The following is a 20,664-nucleotide window of genomic DNA, read 5'->3' on the forward strand; positions in this document are numbered from 1 at the left end:
TTCCTATACCAGATGTGTCTGCTTGATGGCATCTCAGACCTTTATTTCCCCAAACCAGATGCCCTTCTTCTTTCCCAACAAATCCAAATCCTACAATCCCTTATCAAACTGATCCCAGCCTCCTCCATGACACATGGCCCAAACATTCTTCTTTATGCACTGTATCTTAATGACAGAAGAGAATTTAGCACCATCTTGAAAATTCTTGGGCTGGGTGCGGTAGCTCACACCTATAATCCCAGCACTTTGGGAGGCCGAGGCGGGCAGGTTACCTGAGGTCAGGAGTTTGAGACCAACCTGACCAACATGGAGAAACCCCGTCTCTACTAAAAATACAAAATTAGCCGGGCATGGTGGCACATACCTGTAATCCCAGCTACTAGGGAGGCTGAGTCAGGAGAATCGCTTGAACCTGGGAGGCGGAGGTTGCGGTGAGCCGAGATCGTGCCACTGCACTCCAGCCTGGGTAACAAGAGCGAAACCCCAACTCAGAAAAAAAAAAGAAAATTCTTCATGTGTCCAATGAAGATTTAGTGAAGATCAATTAGAATCCAGGTTCTGGGTGGCTAAATTAAATCAAAACAGGCCTCCATTTACTGTTGAGCAGTTTCCACACTGCAAAAAGGCAGCTGACCAAGGGGAGAAGGAACAGCTAAAATTCAGAGCACTTTGCTAAGCCCTGTGGAACTCACATCTGCCAGGAAGACCAGGAAGATTTCATTTGCACAAAAGGGCCATAGGCTCACTCAGAAGGAGCACGTTTTTCTAGTTTGCATAGACATGTCCCATAGCCTTCCGTGCCTGAAAAGAGAGGAACAGCGCTTGTCTGCATGGTCCTTATAGTTAGTTGCCTCTCTCACTCTGTCTAAACTTCGGAGTCTACTACTTCTTTCATATCCCTCATTCATTCAAGCACTATTTAGATGATCATTTCTGCCCTTGGCCCTGTGTCCTCTGCTGCTGATACAAAGATGAGCCAGGCGAGGTCCTCGACCTCAAGAAGTCCTTGGTGGTATGACTCTGACAGTGGTGTGACCCTCAGAGTGGATTCTCAGTAAACAGATGCTAGTCCCACAGTGGAATGTGGGGACCACTGAGGAACTAAAATCTAAGTTGTCAGTCAATGAGAAGGCTTTGAATGTGTCTCACAGTGAGACTCAAGACCTACTGTAACCTCCCGGGGCCTCAGTATCTTCATCTGTAAAGTGGGCGCTGTCTGGAGAGGCAGCAGAGCTGACAAGTGAAGTTCAGCTCTGAACTTGGGAACACCCAGGTTTAAGCCACAGACGTAACTCTTGCTACCTCTGAATCCCTGGGCTAATTACTAATTAATCTCTTGGCCTCACTTGTCTTATCTGAAAAATGGAGTGGATACCACTACGTACCACAGCAGTGTGTGGCTTAATTGAGGCCATGATGTAAAGCACTTAGCTATGGGACTAGCGATTGGTAAGTACTCAGTAGATAATTCATCCTGATTAGCAAGGCTCCTGCTCCTGAATGTTTGAGATTTTCTTTCTTTTTTCATCCAGTCTCCTGCCTTCAGCTTTATGGATTTCTAACCATTCAAGGCTTTGAATGATTTGCTTTCTTCCTAAAGTTCTCTCGATACTGTTTTTCGGGGAGTGGAGTTTGGGCCTTTTTTTTTTTTTTAAAGATTGACTAAGTAACCACCTGGAAGTTCCACATAAATTACTACGATTAACTTCCTGATAAGGATGAAATTTTCCACCCTATACTCAGACAATTTCTCATGGTCAGAAAAAAAACGATTATTTTTTGCCATATCTTAAGTCTTCAGTGGACTTTAAAAAGCTGCTTTTTTTTCTTTCTCCCTCACCCAAGGTTTAGATTATAATAGGTTAAGAGACCTAGTTGCAGCCATCACTGGGGCATTTATGCTTCTAGCTTCATCTCCCTGTTTTGAGATGTTTACGCAATCTAATTCCTCCTAAAATCATCAGAGATGTAGCATTGTTAAGAAGTTAACAGGGCCTTCAATTAAACATAGGAATACGTGGGTCAAAATTTCCCACATAACACAAGCAACTTAGGGTGTGAGTGTGCATGTCTGTGCATGTGTATGCACGTGTGTCCATGTCTCAGTACCGCAATCCTGGCTGGGAAACCTCTGTCCTCGCTGCTCTCAACAGCTCACTCTTGGCACCCTCAGTTATAACTGGAGGTTCAGTTGGCTATCTTCCCCACTAGGCTGTGAGCATCCTGAGGGCAGGGTTTATATATAGTCCTTCCTCACTGAGCACATAATGAAAAAAAACTCAATAAGGTATTGAGGAATGAATGAGCCAATGCAGTTCCATCCTAGACACCACAGGGTGCCACCATGAATGCTACTTCTTAAATGGTTTTAAAATCAAAGCTGTAATAAAACTAACAGCAGAGTTCTTTCTTCTCTCCTTTTCCCCTGCCCCCATAAAGAAAGTCACAGGAAATATAGAATTAGGACTGGAAACCATTCCCCCTCCATTCTCTAACCACCTCCCCCATTCTCTAGTTATCCTAAGGGTATCTGGTATCCCTTCAAGGAGGTCTCCAGAGACCAGGTAATATTATATAGGGTTGAGCTCCTTGGAAATACAATGGAGTGAATTAAGGCTGAGATTTCAGCTTCTAACGAAAAATGTCTTGACATATTTTCCTTTCAGACAAACGCCTGGGAATATACTAAACTATATTTTAATGTTTATTTGTTTCAAATACAGTATTTTTTTTCAACAAATGTGAAGTTTTGAGTCCAGAAAAAAATAGGTTTAAATCACCATCCCAGCAAGCAGTTTTTAAAATAGTACACACAAGTGATCATTTCCATGCAGTTTAATGCACTTAGCCAACAGGCATTAACAGTCTTTTCAGAATAACCTAACACCTGAAGCTTATTTTCTAGTCTTAGTTCAGATGCATTTTAACCTTTCTAAAAAAAAACTGGCAATGCAGGGCACCCACTGAACTCAGTAATTTTAGTAGATTCTGCATTTGCATTTTGAGCTTATTTTACGAGGACGGAAAAAAAAAAAAAAAAAATCAACCATCAAGGCTTCCTTTATGTGCGGGTTTTAAGACAATGGTGCCCAGAGCATTTTGAGGCAAAACATGGTCCTCCAGCTCCAGCCAGTTTGTGCGGAAGGCAAGACTCAGTAAGATCCCTCACCAAAGAAGGTGGGAAAAAAATAGCTAAAGGAGGCTCAACAGAGGGCCAAAAACACGTTATTTACCTTGATTTGTGTTGGATGTGACAGATTAAAAACAGAAACCAGCAGTCCACCTAATCGGGATCATAGACTGTGGCCGAAGAGAGAACCTTGCTATTCATAGCTCATCTAATCCAAGGAAGTCGGAAGAGGAAATAGATTAAGGGAAGGAAAATATTTCTCCGAGGCTTAAGTTAGTTTAAAGAGGGAAGAGGGTATGCGAAAGATTCAAGAAAAACACGCATTCAATGCACAAAGCACATGGGCCTGCAATGGGGCATAAACTACCATGCAGTAGAGGGAAGAGCCACACCACATACCCGCCCATTTAGGGCTCGGGATGTTCCCCGAGGCTGACAGATTATTTTTCTCATTCTACCAGTGTGGAAACTGAGTGTCAGAGACTCATGTCCCATGTCCTGGGTGAGGTCAGGTTTCACCGCTTCTTGCCTTCTTCTCTTCCCCATGTAGGCTTCTCGCTTGCCTCCCTGCCACATCACTGTGGGGTCCTCCTGCCAGGCTGGCGGCCAGCACATCACTTCTGGTTCCTCACACAGGTCATAATTGTGCCAAGGCATGAAGAAAACTCAAGGCTAGAGGCCCCAGGCCGCTGAACGTTTCATGGCCCACAGGGTGGACCTCAAGGATTGGCAAATAAAATGTCACAAGGCAAGTTACATCACCTTGGCTTACGGGAATTTTGCATCTCAAAAAAAAAATACCATGAAAATCCATCCTTTGCTTCAGACACACTAGGCTAAAAATAGCTCAGTCAGCCAGTAAGTGTGTGTAATTTTTCCTTTGTGCATCTCCCTATCCACTGATTTCTTCCTCTCAGCAGACAGATGTGCTCCAAGACAGACCACCAGTCCACCCTCCACAAAGGGATGAGAATGTTCTTGCTCAAAGGCATAGCAGATTGCTTCACTCCCCGGCCAACACAAAACAAAATAAAACAAAACACTTTATTAGCTCCCTTGGCCCAATAGTAGAAGCTAATACTGACTGAATCCTTACTATGTACCAGGTGTTGGTCTGAGGGCTTTCATGCCTTACCTCATTAAATTCCCTAAAACAACTCTGTGAGATGGGGACGACTGCTGTGTCATTTTGCAGATGAGGAAACCAAGGCACGGAGAAGTTAAATAATCATGCTATCATCCAAAGTATAGTCTCTGAAAGGTAAAGAACCCTGGCTGGGTATTTAAATACCTCCACAATTTGGCCCCCACTTCTTCTCCAGGCCTACACACACAATCATATACACACTAATACATATACCCCAGACCATAAGCCTCAGCAATGTCAAAATCTTCACCCTTCCTAAAATATAATATCAATTTATTTGCATTTGCTGTTCTTTCTACCTTAAACCCCCTTCCCACCACCCTTCTCTAATTGGCAAATTCCCATGTATCCCTCAAGACCTTCCTTCCCTGTAAGTCCTTACTGTGTCCCCAGTAAGCTCTTCTAAGACACAGATACTGCCCTCTTCGTCTCTAGACCAGTAATACCATGTATAGTAGATGTTCAATATCCATTAAACAAATAAGCCACAATAAAAATTGTTAACCTTCATAGGGTACAGTCACTATGCTAAGCACTGTATAAGAATTAACTCACTCTATCTTACGAAAACCCAAACACGTAGATTCTGTTATTCCCCACATTACCCATAGAGGCATCCCAGGCACAGATGGATAAATTATCCAAGGTCGCACAGCCACTAAGTAAAGAAAAAAAACTGCATGACTCCAGAAGTTAAGCTCTTAATGCCAATGCTATGGGAGAGGACATAATCTTATTGCACAAACTATATTGTACTAGAAGCATATGTGTATGAGGCTTATTTTTAAAAAACATATTACCCATGCAAAAACAGTGATCTGAGGCGGGAGGATCACTTGAGCTCAGGAGTTTGAGACCAGCCTGGGCAACATAGGGAGATACCGCCTCTACAAAATAAAACAAATAAATAAAAATCTTTTTTAATTAGTCAAATGTTGTGGTGCACGCCTGTGGTCCCAGCTACACAGGAAGCTGAGGTGTGAGAAATTCGAGTCTTGGAGGTCGAGGCTGCAGTGAGCCTGTGATCACACCACTGCACTCCATCCAGCCTGAGGAGGAAGACCCTGTCTCAAAAAACAAAAAATAAAAAAAAGGAAGTGATAACAAAATGGCTGCCTCAGTGAAATGTGCCTTTAAAAGAAGATTGATACTGGCCACAGAGAATATCAGTCATTATGACTGACACAAATATGAGTAAGAGAGTACCCAATCCCAAAGACCTCTTTGATCCAGTAAACAGGATAACATTACATACAAGTCATGACATAACCCACTTTTTGAGGTATCCCTTTTCTTTTTGAATTAAAAGACACGTCCTTCAGAGGTGTCATAAATTAACTTGCTGTATCTCAACCCACTGGTTCTAGATCAACACTAACTCTTAACATTAATTCAAGCTTCCTCTTCCCGGTAGGAATTGTGCTAAAATATTTTGATTTATGGACCCTGTGAAAGACTACATGCTCGCTGCCTTTTGACTCAGAAATAATACAAGAGAAGGAAAAGCAGAAATGAAAAAAGATCTGCCCTCAAGTTGGGAGTAGGGAGTGAGAATAAGGGTCTCTCTTGAAAGGGAGACAGAGAGGCCTAGATTCAAGACTTCCGACTAGTACCAAATGCTAATGGTCATCGTAATAGTCATCATAGTTAACTCCTTCATACCAGTAATCCTCTACCTCATTGGGGGATAAAATTGATTGTTAAGAATACTTAAACTTGTAATCCCAGCACTTTGGGAGGCCAAGGCAGGAGGATCACTGTGAGCCAGGAGTTCGAGATCAGCCTGGGTAACAAAGAGAAATTCTATGTCTACAAATCTTTTTAAAAAAATGAGCCTAGTGCAGTGTCTTGTGCCGGTAGTCCCAGATACTTAGGAGGCTGAGGCTCAAGGATCACTTGAGCTCAGGAGGTCAAGTCTGCAGTGAGTTGTGATAGAGCCACTGCACTCCAGCCTGGGCAACTGAGCAAGACCCTGTCTCAAAAACAAAACAAACAAAAAAACAACTGATCTCAAATCATGGTACAATGGAGTCAAATAATTTTTAAAATATCTATATGGTGTTAATTTTTAAAACATAAACAGATGTATGAATAATTCAGGCAACTCAAAATTATATTTTAAGAAGATTTAAGGACATAGTAAAATACTCATAATTTTAGTTGAAAGAGCTGGATTCAAAAGGATGTCCAATATGCTTGTAAGCAAGTAAAGATTTATGTATATGTATGTGTGCATTAAATGTATATACTAACATGTTCACAGCAATTTAGTTGCATGGTAAAATTAAAGATGATTTTCTTTACCTCTTTGAACATTTTTGTATTTCACAAATACTCTACATTAATAATGTACCATGTTTTTAAACCAAAAAAGGAGACATGTCTTTTAAAGTACATGCAACTTTATTCTAAATAAACTGGCAAAGGAAATCATAAATTCAAAAGTAATGAAGGTTAGTGATGTGTTTTTCAACATCAATAGCATGACACTAAAAATCAACACTGTTTTAAGACATTTGGAAAACTGAAAAAGGAGATATGGACTTGGAATACAAAAGTTTTTGTAGTGTTGAGGTGCAGATTAGTGGTTGGTAAGTGTGTTTGGATTTGGCCAGTTCCTGGTAATTACGTAGTGACAGGAGAGTGCTAAGACTTGAAAAAATATATATAATAACTTGAGATGGCTTGTGAATTGACAGCACTGTTAGTCCAAGTTAGCCCCGCTTGGATTTGGCTTCTACACTTCCATAATCAGGAGCTTGGGCTAGATGATCTCATAACCATTCCAGCCCTGAAATTCTAGGATTCATCTAATTTGGGAGTAGTAGGCTCCATCAAATCAGAACCTTTCAATGGCAGGTAATATGTACTGATGGTTTAATTTTAATTTCAAGTAACAAATTTCAGCCAACTACATGGTAATCATGTTAAACTTGTAAGGTCTAAAAAAGGTTGTTTTCTGTATGTATTGCCAATTGGTCAGTTTTATGTATTGGTTTAGCTTTTTCTTGTCTACACAGATTTTCAGTATCAAGATCAAATTTTCACGGGTCCTAAGAAATGACCTACGTTGGGAGGAGAAGTGTAATACATCCTAACTCCTACCTAAAGGAAAAGAAAAAAAAAAGGGCTACAAATTATTTCACGTTTGAGCTACACAAGATGTTACTCTATAAAGGCTGATAAAAATTATTATTAATATAGGACTATAGAAAACGTAGGTGCCCTGGTCAGAGAAATGAAGTGTAGGACAATGTAGGTAATTTGCAGAATTCAACAGGAAAAATAAAAAAGGTGCTACAGTGAAGTGAGTGGGGCAAATCAGCACAGTGTAATGCCCAATTGCATCTGTACAAAAAAAAGAGACAGGTAGCATGACTACCCATCCACCTGATCCCTGTGGCCAGAAAGATACTGTATGGTAGGGTTCAGCACACCGCTACTTCCACCACTGTGTGCATTTTCACTGTGTGAGGAGTAAGCCACAAGGTGTCACAGTGAGTCAATTGGAAGGGCTGTTATCAGTCCAGACACGCCGATGGTGCTTCAGGCTTCTGACCAGTGCTGACCCGGCTCCCTTGGAGAAATCTGTGCTGGGCTGCATATTGAGAAGCCTGCCTCCTTAGAAGAAATGGCCAGTCAAGGCCAGTGGGTGTGTGCTCTCCAGCCCTCTCCTGGGGCCGCCATTCAGACAGCCCTCCAAAGGCACTGGTGAAAGGGAACATTTTAATGTTTTGTTGTCTCCACTGAGTTCTTAAATGGGGAAAACCCCAATCACAGCTTTTTCCCAACAAGACGGGGTACACATGGTCTCATACATTGGTCAACCCTTACTACTTAACTATAGGTATGCCTAAGAGATCATTCTAGCCTTGAATTTGCAGGAGATTGTGACTACTCTGCCATTACTCTCACATAACAAGGTATATGATTATTATATCATCCCTGCCATATAACAGTGAAAAGCCCCTTTGGCATTATCACACAAGAACCACCAAACTCAAGAGTTCTAGATCATGTTATTGCAAGTTTTGTTTATTAAAGTGAAACATGCTAGTGCAGGCATATAAAAAGTATTTTTAAAGATACTTTTAAGAAATGAAGCAATGAAGGCCGGGCGCGGTGGCTCAAGCCTGTAATCCCAGCACTTTGGGAGGCCGAGACGGGCGGATCACGAGGTCAGGAGATCGAGACCATCCTGGCTAACACGGTGAAACCCCGTCTCTACTAAAAAAAAAACAAACAAACAAACAAAAAAAAACACAAAACAACAACAAAAAAAAACTAGCCGGGCGAGGTGGCCGGCGCCTGTAGTCCCAGCTACTCGGGAGGCTGAGGCAGGAGAATGGTGTAAACCCAGGAGGCGGAGCTTGCAGTGAGCCAAGATCTGGCCACTGCACTCTAGCCTGGGCGACAGAGCGAAACTCCGTCTCGAAAAAAAAAAAAGAAACGAAGCAATGTTTGGCATTACTTACACTACTTAATTTGCTGATAAAATCCAGAATAAGGGTATCATCGTCGTCATCATCATCATCATCATCATCATCACAGTTCCCATTGATGTGGCACCTATTATATACCAGGCATTGTACATGCATTCATTCTTTACTTCACAATGTAACACTCAGGCTAAGGAAACTGAGGCTCAGAAAATTTAAGAAACTTCCTGAATATTATACAGCAAGTAAAAGACAAGCTCAGAGTTTGGACCCAAATCTGTCTTATTATTAAGTCATACTGAGGTTGAAGCCTTTATGCTCAAGGCTGGTCACTCTTTTCATTCCAGGAGAAAAAACTATTGATGAAAAAAATTGTTCATATTCCCTAACCAAAAGCTGCACACATACACAAACACAATCTGATTAGAACAAATCTCTCTCTCTCTCTTTCTCCCTCTCTCTGTCTCTCTGACACACACACATACACACACACACACACACACACACCAGTTAGCAAACACAAAGTTATTATAGACCACAGCATCATATACTGTTAGAACTTCCCATATTTTCTGTTGTGCAAATCACTTCAAATAAGCTAATTAATGGCCCCGAAAGCACTCACCTAAAATGCAAAGTGCTCCAGGAAATGTAACATATTATCATGATTCATATTGTAATTCATGACTGTGGGCCCCCAGGTAGATACAGAGAGAGAGAAGTAGCAGAAATACCAAATGAAAAAAGAAACACTAGGATAAATATAAACATTTTTAATCAGAAGTCAGGAGATTCCCAATAGATTTGCACTATCCAGAGGGCAAAATAGTCAGGTCAACACTCCCTTCACAGAAGAAATTTTGTTTTCTCAGGGCTTCTTTTTCCTTTGGGCTGGATGTGCATTCTAGCAGTGAATGCTCACTGGGCTATTAGGCTCACAGATTCTTCTCCTACTGGAACTGTAGGCAATTGTTGGTAAGACTCGGGGAAAATTTTAGTGTCAGGATAGCCAGTGCTGGAACAATTTAATTTCCTTTATTCAATAGATATATTTTGCACATCAGCCATGTGCTACATAGGGTACTGGGGATGCAATGATGCATAAGACAATCAGGTCCCTGCCCTCATGGGGCTTATATTCTATCAAGGACAAGCAAACACTTAAAAAATAAACAAGAAGCAAGGCTTCCGATAATTCCTATGAAGAAGGCATGTGACAGAAAGTGATTGGGGGTTAATTTTAATTGTTTGAGGAAGGGCTCACTAGGAAGAGAACGTTTAAGCTGCTCAGTACAGGACCTCCTAATTGCTGGGACTCTTTTCCTTCTTTTCTTTGAGAAATCTAATTGATTACCTGCAAATAAAACCAGCACTATGCTAAATCCTAACTCAACTGAGGTCTCCTAATAGTTAGCTGAGTTATTACAGAGAAAGTCATATATTCGGTGTCCCCCGACCGAGGGCAAAGGTCCTGCAGTGTGAATCAGCTTGGCAAGTTAATGGATCCCAAAGAAGCCCTCCGTGGCTCCAGTCCAGTGAATACTTGGTAGGAGATAAGAATGGACCATCAGGAAGGAAAAGATCAACAGATTCTTAAAACCAGAGCAAGGAGTTTAGAGCTTGTTCTAGGTTTGAGGGGAAGCAGGAAAGTTACACGATCTGATTTATGCTTTAAAAATATCACCTTGGCTGTTTGTGGGGATCAGATTATCAGATGGAAAGAGGGGGCAGGGAGTGCTGTTAAGAGGCCATCCTGATTCCAAAAAGAGAGGCTGGGGGCTTGTAATGTCACCAGAACAGGGTAGATTCCTCTTCTTCAGAGGGGTCTGCCAAATCCTTAATGCTAAGCCTCCTATTTTAAACTGGAAGATTAAAACTTCAAATTAGGCTGGTGGAACATGGTACTAACATGAGAGAAGGGTGTGGCTACCAAGGCCTCCAGGAGGAAGTGGGCAGCTGGGAAACAACGTCCCTTCACCAGTATGCTCCAGGACAGCCCATACAGTGAAAAGTTAGATGATCCAGCCCCTGGGCTCTCAAATCTCAGGATGGCCATGCATGAACTGAGGCCTCGGTTTCTTGTCTGGTAAAGGAGAATGAGAATGCATAGAATGCATGCATCTCAGGCTTTAGGGGTGGATCAAATGAGGAGATCTATCTTATCTTCAACAACTGGCAGGCATTAATGACAATGGCTTTGCAGGTAGCTAAAGTGGTCTGCAAGGGTAGGAAGGAAATATCACCTCCCACAAAGAACTTCTGCAGACAGACAGGATGTGGGGACTGACTTCCTCTCAGGAGTAGATTAAACGAGGATCCTGAGAAGCCAAACATGTTCAAAGTTCTTTCCCCTTAATGTCTTTATTTTTCCTAAGATTCCTAATTGATTACCTGCAAAGGAAGCCAATACTATGCCCAATTTGAATTGTAATTTAATTTCCTAACATTTATTTTGATTATTGTTTCCACCAAAAAATGAGATAGCTTTTATACTCATTCACTACTGTTTAAAACAATAAAAACACCATCTTTCTCAGGGCACAGCTAAGAAGCAGCACTGAATGGAAATTTCAATATTTTTAAGTAAAAAACAAAACAAAACAAAACTTTTAGATGACTATGCATTATATTCAATAACAGTTTCAATAACTCTTCAAATACAGTGGGCATCTTAAGTATTCTTTTTTTTTTTTTTTTTTTTTGAGACGGAGTCTTACTCCGTCGCCCAGGATGGAGTGCAGTGGAACAATCTCTGTCTCCTGGGTTCAAACGATTCTCCTGCCTCAGCCTCCCGAGTAGCTGAAACTACAGGCGTGTGCCACCATGCCCAGCTAATTTTTGTATTTTTAGTAGGGACGGGGTTTCACCATGTTGATCAGGCTGGTCTTGAACTCCTGACCTCATGATCCACCCGCCACGGCTTCCCAAAGTGCTGGGATTACAGGCATGAGCCACTGTGCCTGGCCTTAAGTATTCTTTAATAAGGAGTGTAATTTGGGTTTTTTTGTTCAGTTACCAGGGTATATTTTCCATCCCTGGATCCATCCCTTGGAATTTCACTTGGTTCCTTTGCAAATTAAGTCAGGCCGTTGAGACACACCTAGCAGAATCAAGTTAGTGAATGGGATCAATTTCCAAGCCACCTCCAAAGTCAATTTGTCTTAGGAAAAAAAAAATGAATATATTCACATTAAAAATTTCTATAGGTAAAACTAGATTTCTAGCTCGTGTTTCCTATTTCAAGAGAGGTCCTATGTTAGAGTAGTTACAACCTCTGAAGCTAAACTACCGTCTATTTGACCTTGGACAATTTATGTAACCTGTCAGTTTCCAGTTTCCTCATTAGTAAAAGTGCAGATGTTAGTAGGTATTAGTATCATATGATGTGATCATGAGGTTTACTTGAGCCGACGTACAAAAAGCACCTAGTATTAATACTTGCCCAACAGACACTGAAAACTCCAAAGATGCTATTCTATGACTGCCTTTCAGAAAGGTGTATATACCTTTCTGAATACGCCCACAATACACTGTGTATTACGTCCACGATACACTGTGTATTAACCTATCATGGCTCTCTGTTGTAAATGTGGTTTGTAAGTCTCCCTTCATTATCAAATTGTAAGCTTCTAGAAGACAGAAAATATCTTAATCATGTTTATATTTCCAGACGCTGAGACTGTCATTGCCTAAAGTATGCAAATTCTTGAAGGAATGCCTGAATTTTGTTTTAAGCATTAATAGTTGCCTAGGTTCAAATGCATGCGGCCAGAATTTAAATGTTTTTTAAAAAATCTAGGCTCATACTGATTTTTAAAAATTTAAAAAGAAGGAAAACGCCTTGTCAGAAAATGACGAAGGTATTTGTAGTATCTCCGTCCTTTGGGCATTTTTTTTAAATGCTGTGTTCTGACACTTCAAAAAGACATTGTTTTCCTAGGTCAGTTATATTTTGAGGTCCACCCACCAAATCCAGATAAGTAAGTTTATGAATTTTGTTCTTGATCATTTATAAAGTTGGATGTTTGGGGTTGCTTTACATTTTGTTTGCTTGTTCAGAAAGGGGGTGCTCTGTGTTCCTCATGAAAAATGAGTTAATGTGGACAACTGTAATAAAAAGAGATTTATGGCCCTGTTCTCCATATACTTTAAATTAATTTCTTTCTGAACCCCAAATAAAAAGCTAAATGTTTAAAAAAATGCATAGCGTTTAAATCCTACATCATAAGTTACACACCAAAAAGAGAGAAATTTAAATGTGCATTGATTTTAGGCTGATAAGAATCTGTGTTGAATGTGAGTTGAAAGTTCTTTTTTTTTTTTTTTCTTCTTGGCCTCCTATGAATAGTTAGTTTGCAGCAATTTTTAATTAAAAACAGTTCCCATAGTAAGAAAATGGGGGAAGAAACAGACTTCAAGAAAATAAAATCAGTATAAGAGCCCTACAATTTGTTTTCTGAGGCCATGTAGAAATCCTGAAAAATAAGAGAGTTTGGAAGTTCTCATTTTTAAAACTGCACTTTTGGTTTCATTTAACATTTTCAAAATAGCTTTCCTTTCCACCACCCAGCCCCCTCCCCCACCTCACCAACCCCCTTCAAACAACTAACAAAGTTCTGTTTTTAACACTGAAAATCATTCATAGATCTCAGAGTAGCAGCAACATTTTTCTTTCTAAATTTCTAGCGGGGAGAAACCTCCAAGTTATCACAAAGCATTTTTTTCTTTTTCTCCACCTATCCAAAATAACTAATCTCATTTTAACTAGATTCCATCTGAACATCAATGACACCAAGCTATTCCATGAATAAACATGATGTTACAAAGTGAAACGCTGTGACTAAAGTATATAAAAATGTAGCTGAAAGAAAAGAGAACTAAGAATCCCCCTCCTCCCCACCCCCTCCCCAGGGAGTTTTAGAGTTGAGCTGAGAAGGGGTGAAAATCAGCAGATTTAAATTTCCAGGTCTTCGAACATTTGTAACCTTCATATTAAATCCTGTAAAACTAAAAACTGTAATTCTAATAAAATCCTTGTGCGTACGGCTTCTGATTGTAATCACAGTTTTCTCTTTTGGAAGAGGATGTGTAATATTGATAAAAGAAAAAAACCTCAAAACAGGAAAAATATACAACGGAACTCACACTTTTCTGGTGTTTATGGTATTTAAAAAAAAATAGCATGGTGCCAACATGAGGAACTATATATACTTAAAAATATCTTCACTTAAATGCAGGCAGTTTTGGTCATTTGAATGAGAAAACAAGGTATAGGAAAGTATCTACTCTAACAAAGATTTGTGAACTGTACTTGATAAACTTTTTTAAATTGTATAATAATCTAACATTAGTTAAATCCCTTCACTTACAATGATGTCCACTATAATATTTCTCATATATTTTAGCTATATTTTCATCTCAGAGCTGAGACCTACAAATGAAAAATATCCATTGTTTTTGCTTTTATTGAAGCTTTTCACAGAACAAATTCTGAAGTCTTCAGGACATATTTTTATATCCTATCTGACTGTATTGTGTGTGCAGTGTTAAAACTATATAATTGTGTGGCTGTATTCTTCCAAAATACATTGGGCACTGCCAAACCATTCAAATACATGAGTTTTGGAAGACATTGGGTCAACTTTTGACAGCATACACCACAGAAAATGTAAACTGCTTTCTGCTGCCTGGAATTACAGTGAACACAGTGATGCCAAGCTCAGAGTTTTTCTTCATTTCATTTTAAAGGGTGGGGGGAGCACCCACACATTTCTTTATTAAATTCCACTGAGATTCTAATGTTTAAAAGAATTTACTTTTCAGAACACCTAGCAGCATTTAAAACATACTTTTGTTGTTGTTATTGCTGTTTGCTCTTTAATGCATGCCTATTCCTTTACAGAGAGGTGAGGTCTTATCAGTACTTAGTCACTTGCTTTCCTTTGCCACAAAGATTATGGATCTAAATGACCTCAGATAAAATAAATGTGGGGGATGTGAGATGAGAACTTTAGGGAGAGTGAGAAGCACAGGCCCAAAGCTGCTTCAAGCTCAATAGGAGATACCAGGCCCCAAAAAACTTCAGAAGTGTATTTATCAGGGAAAGTGCTAATATAAATGCATTGGTTTTCAAATTATCTCCTTTTGTCTACTGATTCATTGATTGGCTAGTCAGCAAACGTTTAATGAGTACCTACTTGATCCAGGAACTACTTGCTCTAAGTGCTAGCTTATTACCCAGTTATTTTATTACCATTTGTGATTTTGAACTGAATACCATGAGCAAAGAAATCATGTCTGCACTCTTCACAATACTTTCTCATGCTAAAAAACCAGAAAATCTGAATTTTCAATTAAAGGGACACTGTTGGTAATTTGCAAATGAGGAACCAAGACCTATTCCAACTGGTTTGTAAGAGAAATAATATTAACTCCCAATGCCATGCTCTTTAAACTAAAACTTCCCAGCTTCTGAAGAACTTTGATTTAATTTAATTGGAAGAAAGGCATCGATCCCCATGAGAAAATGCCCTGGGATCAGCCATGGAAGGAGAGTAGGTAAACATCATGGTTCTTTACTAATTTCTTTCCGTATAAAAAAGGAGGTTTCTAGGAAATTTCCAGAAACTTGATTACAATTTCTTCATCACATACTGATTTGCTATATTTTTTTTTCTAGCCAAGTCCATGTTCCAAAAGGAGTGAAGACTTGAGAGCATTACCCAGTGGGGTGTGTATGTGTGTGTGTGTGTGTGTGTGTGTGAGAGAGAGAGAGAGATTAAGACTTAATGAAATAATACTATATACTGTAGGAGTGGGACCAGAGGAGAGAGAAGGAAGAGGGATGGGTGAGTCACTCTTGCCCAAAATGGTTGTATGCTTTGGCTAAATTCTCAAAGTAATCACTCAAAGGCATATTTGATTTTGCATGTGAATAAACTAATAACTCTTGCTGAGTATCTTTGTATTTTATTCCAATCAATCCCTCTCCAGAACTCAGAAAAGCTTTATCATAAACAACAATTATTGGCAAACGTACAGTGTAACTTTACATGAAAGTTATTTTTTTCAAAGTATATACATCATGATCAAAATTTAATATTTTATGTAAATATTTAAATATCTTAGGAGCAATTGTTTGATTCTCTCTTCTTTTCATGTGAAATAAAAACAAATATATGGTATTGCGTTCATGACAGTATTTTACTGCTTAGCAAAGAAAAAAGAAGTATTGAAGCAATTATTTAAATAATTATTTGAAAAATTATCTAATTAAGGAGGGAAAAATGTAAAGGGTGAGCTCTAGGACACACCAGAAAATAGTTCATAGCACTTTACTGTCACAGGCAGGGAGGTTTAAAAAAATCTTTAAGATTTGTCATAGCAAGCTTTCTTCTCTTGGTTCTTGAGCTATGAAGTAGTCTTTCTCTACTCAGAGCTAAATCTTTAAAAGTAATACCCCATAATCAAAAAGTTAGGAATTCCTGAGTTTAGCTCTCACAAAAAATAATGTGGCATCTTTGCGAAGCATACTGAAAAAGGAGGTCTTTTCAAATGTCTTGTCTCAAATGGGAAACAAACATGGGACCATATTGAATCCTGCAATTTTTTTTTGAGGACAAGAATAGGGAAATCTTGCAGATAAGTCTCCTAGCTCAGACCTAGCCAAGTGCTCAGTAATGGGCAGGAGGGCAGGCAGATATCAGAGAATGCTGCCTGTGATCCTAACTGCAGGAGGATGGAGAAGAATTTCTGCAATTCCTCAAAAACTTTCTAAAATGTAAGGTGGACACAGGTCATTTTTAAATATTGTTGCTCTTCAAGAATTGAGCCATAATAGTCCCTGGCCTCTTTTTTATAACTGATCACACTTTTAAGAGACTATTTTTCCCAAATCTGTATTGCAATTAATGTGTGCCTGAACTATAAGACATTTTCTATCCTCCTAATTCTGAAAGCAGGCTATGTCAACCAATAGTTTATGCAGAGATTTAAGATTCCAACACGCAGTTGCAAAGATCTGAAGGAAATATACAAACTGTAACACACACAAAGCAACATACATAAAACAGCAAGCACAAATATCAGTCACTGCCAACAGTTCACCACCCTAAGCAAAACATAGTTTGCACTTCTGTAGGAGCTACTGGCTTCTAGAAAGAGCAAGGATACCAGCAGTCATAGTTAGCATCTATGGTGTATTAACATGTAAAGAAAATAGCAGTCATTAAAGACAACCCAGCTTTTAAAATACATATAAGTCCTTGTCCAGCAGTTAGCCAATCAGAAAGCAGGTCACATCTTGTTAGCTGTATTAAATACATGAAACGTCATGAATTCTCTATGGCTCTGTTGACAATTCAAGCAAGTGTGTTTTATTCTATAATGCCAACTTAATGGAGTCCCTTCCTAGAGTTAAAAGTCAATCTTCAATCTAAAATTCCACCAAAGCTATTCCCTAAAAGCTTTTTGGCATAAATCTTCTGGTATTTGTACTCTGCAGAGAAGACTAAATTCCTAGCAATTTCCACTTCCTAAAGGAACTTTGGTGTACCTATAACAGACTGCTTTTCCGAACACTTCCACAAAGCCCCAACTCACAGGCGGATGGACAGCCCAGCAGCAAGACCTGCCAGCTGAGCTAGCACAGAGAAAAAGTCAACTGACATAAAAGATTTAAATTGCAGGAGGCGAGTCTGGAGTTTTGCATTTAAAAAGTTCTGAAAGTCCTGTTCTCTCTGCTCCCAGAGTTGCTGGCTGCCTAGGAGGCTGAGTCTCCCTCTCTCAGGCACAAGATCTCAAATGTGCAAAAACTAGAGCTGACTTGAAAGCTGAACCAGCTCCTGTCCTAAGGTAGAGTGATGGGGGCGGGGGGGGGGGGGCACGGCCGACAGCAAAAGGAGAAAGTGTAGAGTCCCCTTGCCCCAAGCAACTGGTTTCTGATTTTAACACTGAAATATACTATGTGTCCCTCCAGGGCTAGTTCTGAGAAGTAGGCAGGGTTACTCGTCTGCCCCCCCTTTTACCTCGATTTTGGTGACTTTGAAAAGCAAAGACAGGTCAAAGCAGACTTCCTCTAGGATTTATTTCTATAAAAAAAATACATATATAGACAGTCATATGCAAACAATCACAAAATTCCTTGGGATTATATCTCAAGAAACACCAACAGGACTGACTCAGAGCCTGCGAAATACCAGAGTTCTGGAAGAGCAACATTTCTGGAAACCTGGCATGTGAATCAAGTGCTGGGTTCTCTCAAGATTCCGGCAGAAACTGTCCCCTGCTACAAGAGTTGCTGTGCCTGGAAACCCAGCGTTCAAACTCGTGGATTCACCCCGGCGCTCATTTCCACATACGTGGTAGTATCAAGTGGGACACTTCCCACGGAATTGAGCCAGAAACCCTAGGAAAAGCTCATGCATAGCTTAACAAAAATACACAAACACATCCCCAAGGTTGAAGTACTTACCTCTGTGCGAGACTGCAGTCTCTTGTTCATCTCATAGATTCGGTACTCTGGCTGTACCATGTATGGTGTATGCCTCCTATAAAATGGGCCGAAAGGAGAAGAATAGAAGGGGTCATGTGGTGTGCTGGACATCTTGCCTGCTTTTCGAAAATCAAGCTAAACAGAGTATCAGTAACGTCCATGCAGAGCACATGGGCTGTGTTCTTCCCAGTACAAAGTAGACGCACGCACACTCGCTCACACACACACAGAGGCAGGCAGGCAGGCAGGCTGAACACGCTGGCTGGGAACTGCTGTCGGAGCCCTCTATAGCAGGAGAGGAGAGGGAGAGGAGAGGAGGGAGGGAAAGAGGGAGGGAGGGAGGGAGGGAGCACGGGAGAGGAGGGAGAGGGAGAGAGCAGGAGATCCAGAGAGGGAGGGAGGTTGGCATGGAGGAAGGGAGAGAAGGAGGGAGGGAGGGAGGGTGGGAGGGAGGGAGGGAGAGAGAGAGAGAGAGAGAAAGAGAGAGAGAGAGAGAGAGAGAGGGAGAGAGAGAGAAGCTGGATAGCTTTAGGCACCACTGCTTGTTTTTAAAGAAGCAGTTTGTGGAGAGGTCATTTCCTGTCCACACTGTAGACTAGTTCACAAATATAATTCTCCTCACAGTCTGACAAGAGGTCTAAGGTTTGGTTTTAATTTTTTTCCTCCAGCCAGGACCCTTGGCAGCCTGATTGCTAAGCCTGTTAGCATAGAGGTGGTCTAACCGCTGCACGAGCCTCTCACCCCTGACAACCACACTGTTGTAATGTATCAGAAATGTTGATTACTACAAAATACAGAAACATGGGCACTGTGGTGCCCCGAATTGGGGCCACTGATTCACTCACATGCAGAGATTTATTTCTGCACTAATCTCCCTACGTAGTTTTGCTTTACTTGCTGTTGTTCCAAGGGCTGTTATATTCTTTGCCCTCCACTCCATCTCACCCCCATGTCTCCCCACTCACTCCTCTTTCCAGCCACCTCCCTCTTCTCCCAAGACTTGATTCAGGCCCGTAAGGTGCCTGGGCATTTTCAGGTAAAAACAATCGTTCTGAATGTGCAATGCAGAAAATACACTTAAGGAGAGCAATGGTCTTTTTTCCTAGGAAGGAAAAAAACAAAACAAAACAAAAAAAAAACCCCAAAGCAGACCTCCCAATAAGACAGGAAAAGCAAAAAAGGAGAAAACTGCCACAAAAATGACCATGGAAAATTCAGTTGAGTAGGAAATTGCAAATAATTTAATGGATCATCCCCAGATAACATGTCCAACTCTTGTGGAGACAAAGTCTATATTTTTCAAGATTGGTCAAGTAAACAAATCTTTTCCCAACTGTGGTATATGATAACTATAAGAAACCCCAACAGCCCATGGAAGGGGAAAGAATCTCTATAGAGAATTAAGCGATCTATAAAATAATCAGATTCTGCTAGAACCAACCATAACCAGAGATACGACACTTAAACAAAGCTCAGCCACAGAAAATTTAAATGTATTGAGCTAACACCTAGGTAGGTCAGTGGTATTAAGGAAATAAAGCAAACGACCACCAAAAAGCATGATGAATTCAAGACCTGAATGCAAATGCATGCAAATGAGACATTTCTTCTTTTTAATAAGCAGATTAATTAACTTTCTGCCCCAATCATGGCTTGGGTATCTCCAAGTCACTAGCCAACAGGGGATAAGGTATTGCTAATTCTGCAATTTACACTCTTAAAAATACTCAGACACAGAAAAGTGTATTGCTGTCTTGATCAGTCCTTCTTCATAATTGCATGAAATATTTGCTGAGTCCACCCCAAACTTCCAGCAGCGCAGCCCAACACACTAATGTAGCCTGCCAGGATGAGATTAGGGTAGGTATTACACTAAGGCTGCTTGGAACTTGCGCTAGGAGACCCCAAGGCAGGCGAGAATGCTTGGTTTCAGGTTTCATTACAAATCCAAAAGCTGGACCAAATTTGCTGCAAGGTTTGTCAAAACACACAACCTTCTAAAGACAGGATTTCAAACAATTTTGGCATGATTTATGTTTTGGTATGGCAGCCACTGCAAAACCTAACGGTTCCTTATGTTTAAATTCCCAAACTAAAGACATTCTGAGAGTTTAGTGTCTGCCTGAGTTTGTGCAAGAATGAAAGTAACACCTAGGCAGGCATGTGCAGGCCAATACTAGTAAAAAAAAAAAAAAGAAACAGTTCAAAAATCCATTTAGGAAGGCAATCCCTCTCCGAATAAGGTTCCAGTTTGCTCTCATTTGTTTCTGCAGACCATTGCAAATTATAATTGGAAATATTTCTTGCCCTTAATAGCAAAAGACTCATTTCAGAACTATCTGAAACTTGATAATGCTGATCCATATCCCTGATTCTCATCCCGGCTACTTCAGGAGTCTCCGAACGGGTCCCCCTGCCCCCAGATTCACAGGTCTCTTCTAACTTGTGGTCTGTC

The 20,664-nt window shown here is 40.4% G+C and overlaps 1 protein-coding gene across 16 annotated transcripts in view; it reads right to left on the reverse strand.

Moving 5' to 3' along the window:
• Window positions 1–18,496, reverse strand: part of LDB2 (LIM domain binding 2) — a 395,768-nt gene extending 377,272 nt beyond the window's left edge. For all 16 annotated transcript variants that reach the window (XM_065544812.1, XM_074039456.1, XM_074039453.1 and 13 more), the window contains exon 1: window positions 18,189–18,496. In XM_065544812.1, the coding sequence (XP_065400884.1) occupies window positions 18,189–18,320 (132 nt within the window). In that variant the 5' untranslated portion in view covers window positions 18,321–18,496. The remainder of the gene's footprint in view (window positions 1–18,188) is intronic.
• Window positions 18,497–20,664: the final 2,168 nt, after the last annotated feature.

This window comes from Macaca fascicularis, chromosome 5 (genome assembly GCF_037993035.2).
Source record: "Macaca fascicularis isolate 582-1 chromosome 5, T2T-MFA8v1.1".
In the NCBI taxonomy this organism is placed as follows: Eukaryota; Metazoa; Chordata; class Mammalia; order Primates; family Cercopithecidae; genus Macaca; species Macaca fascicularis.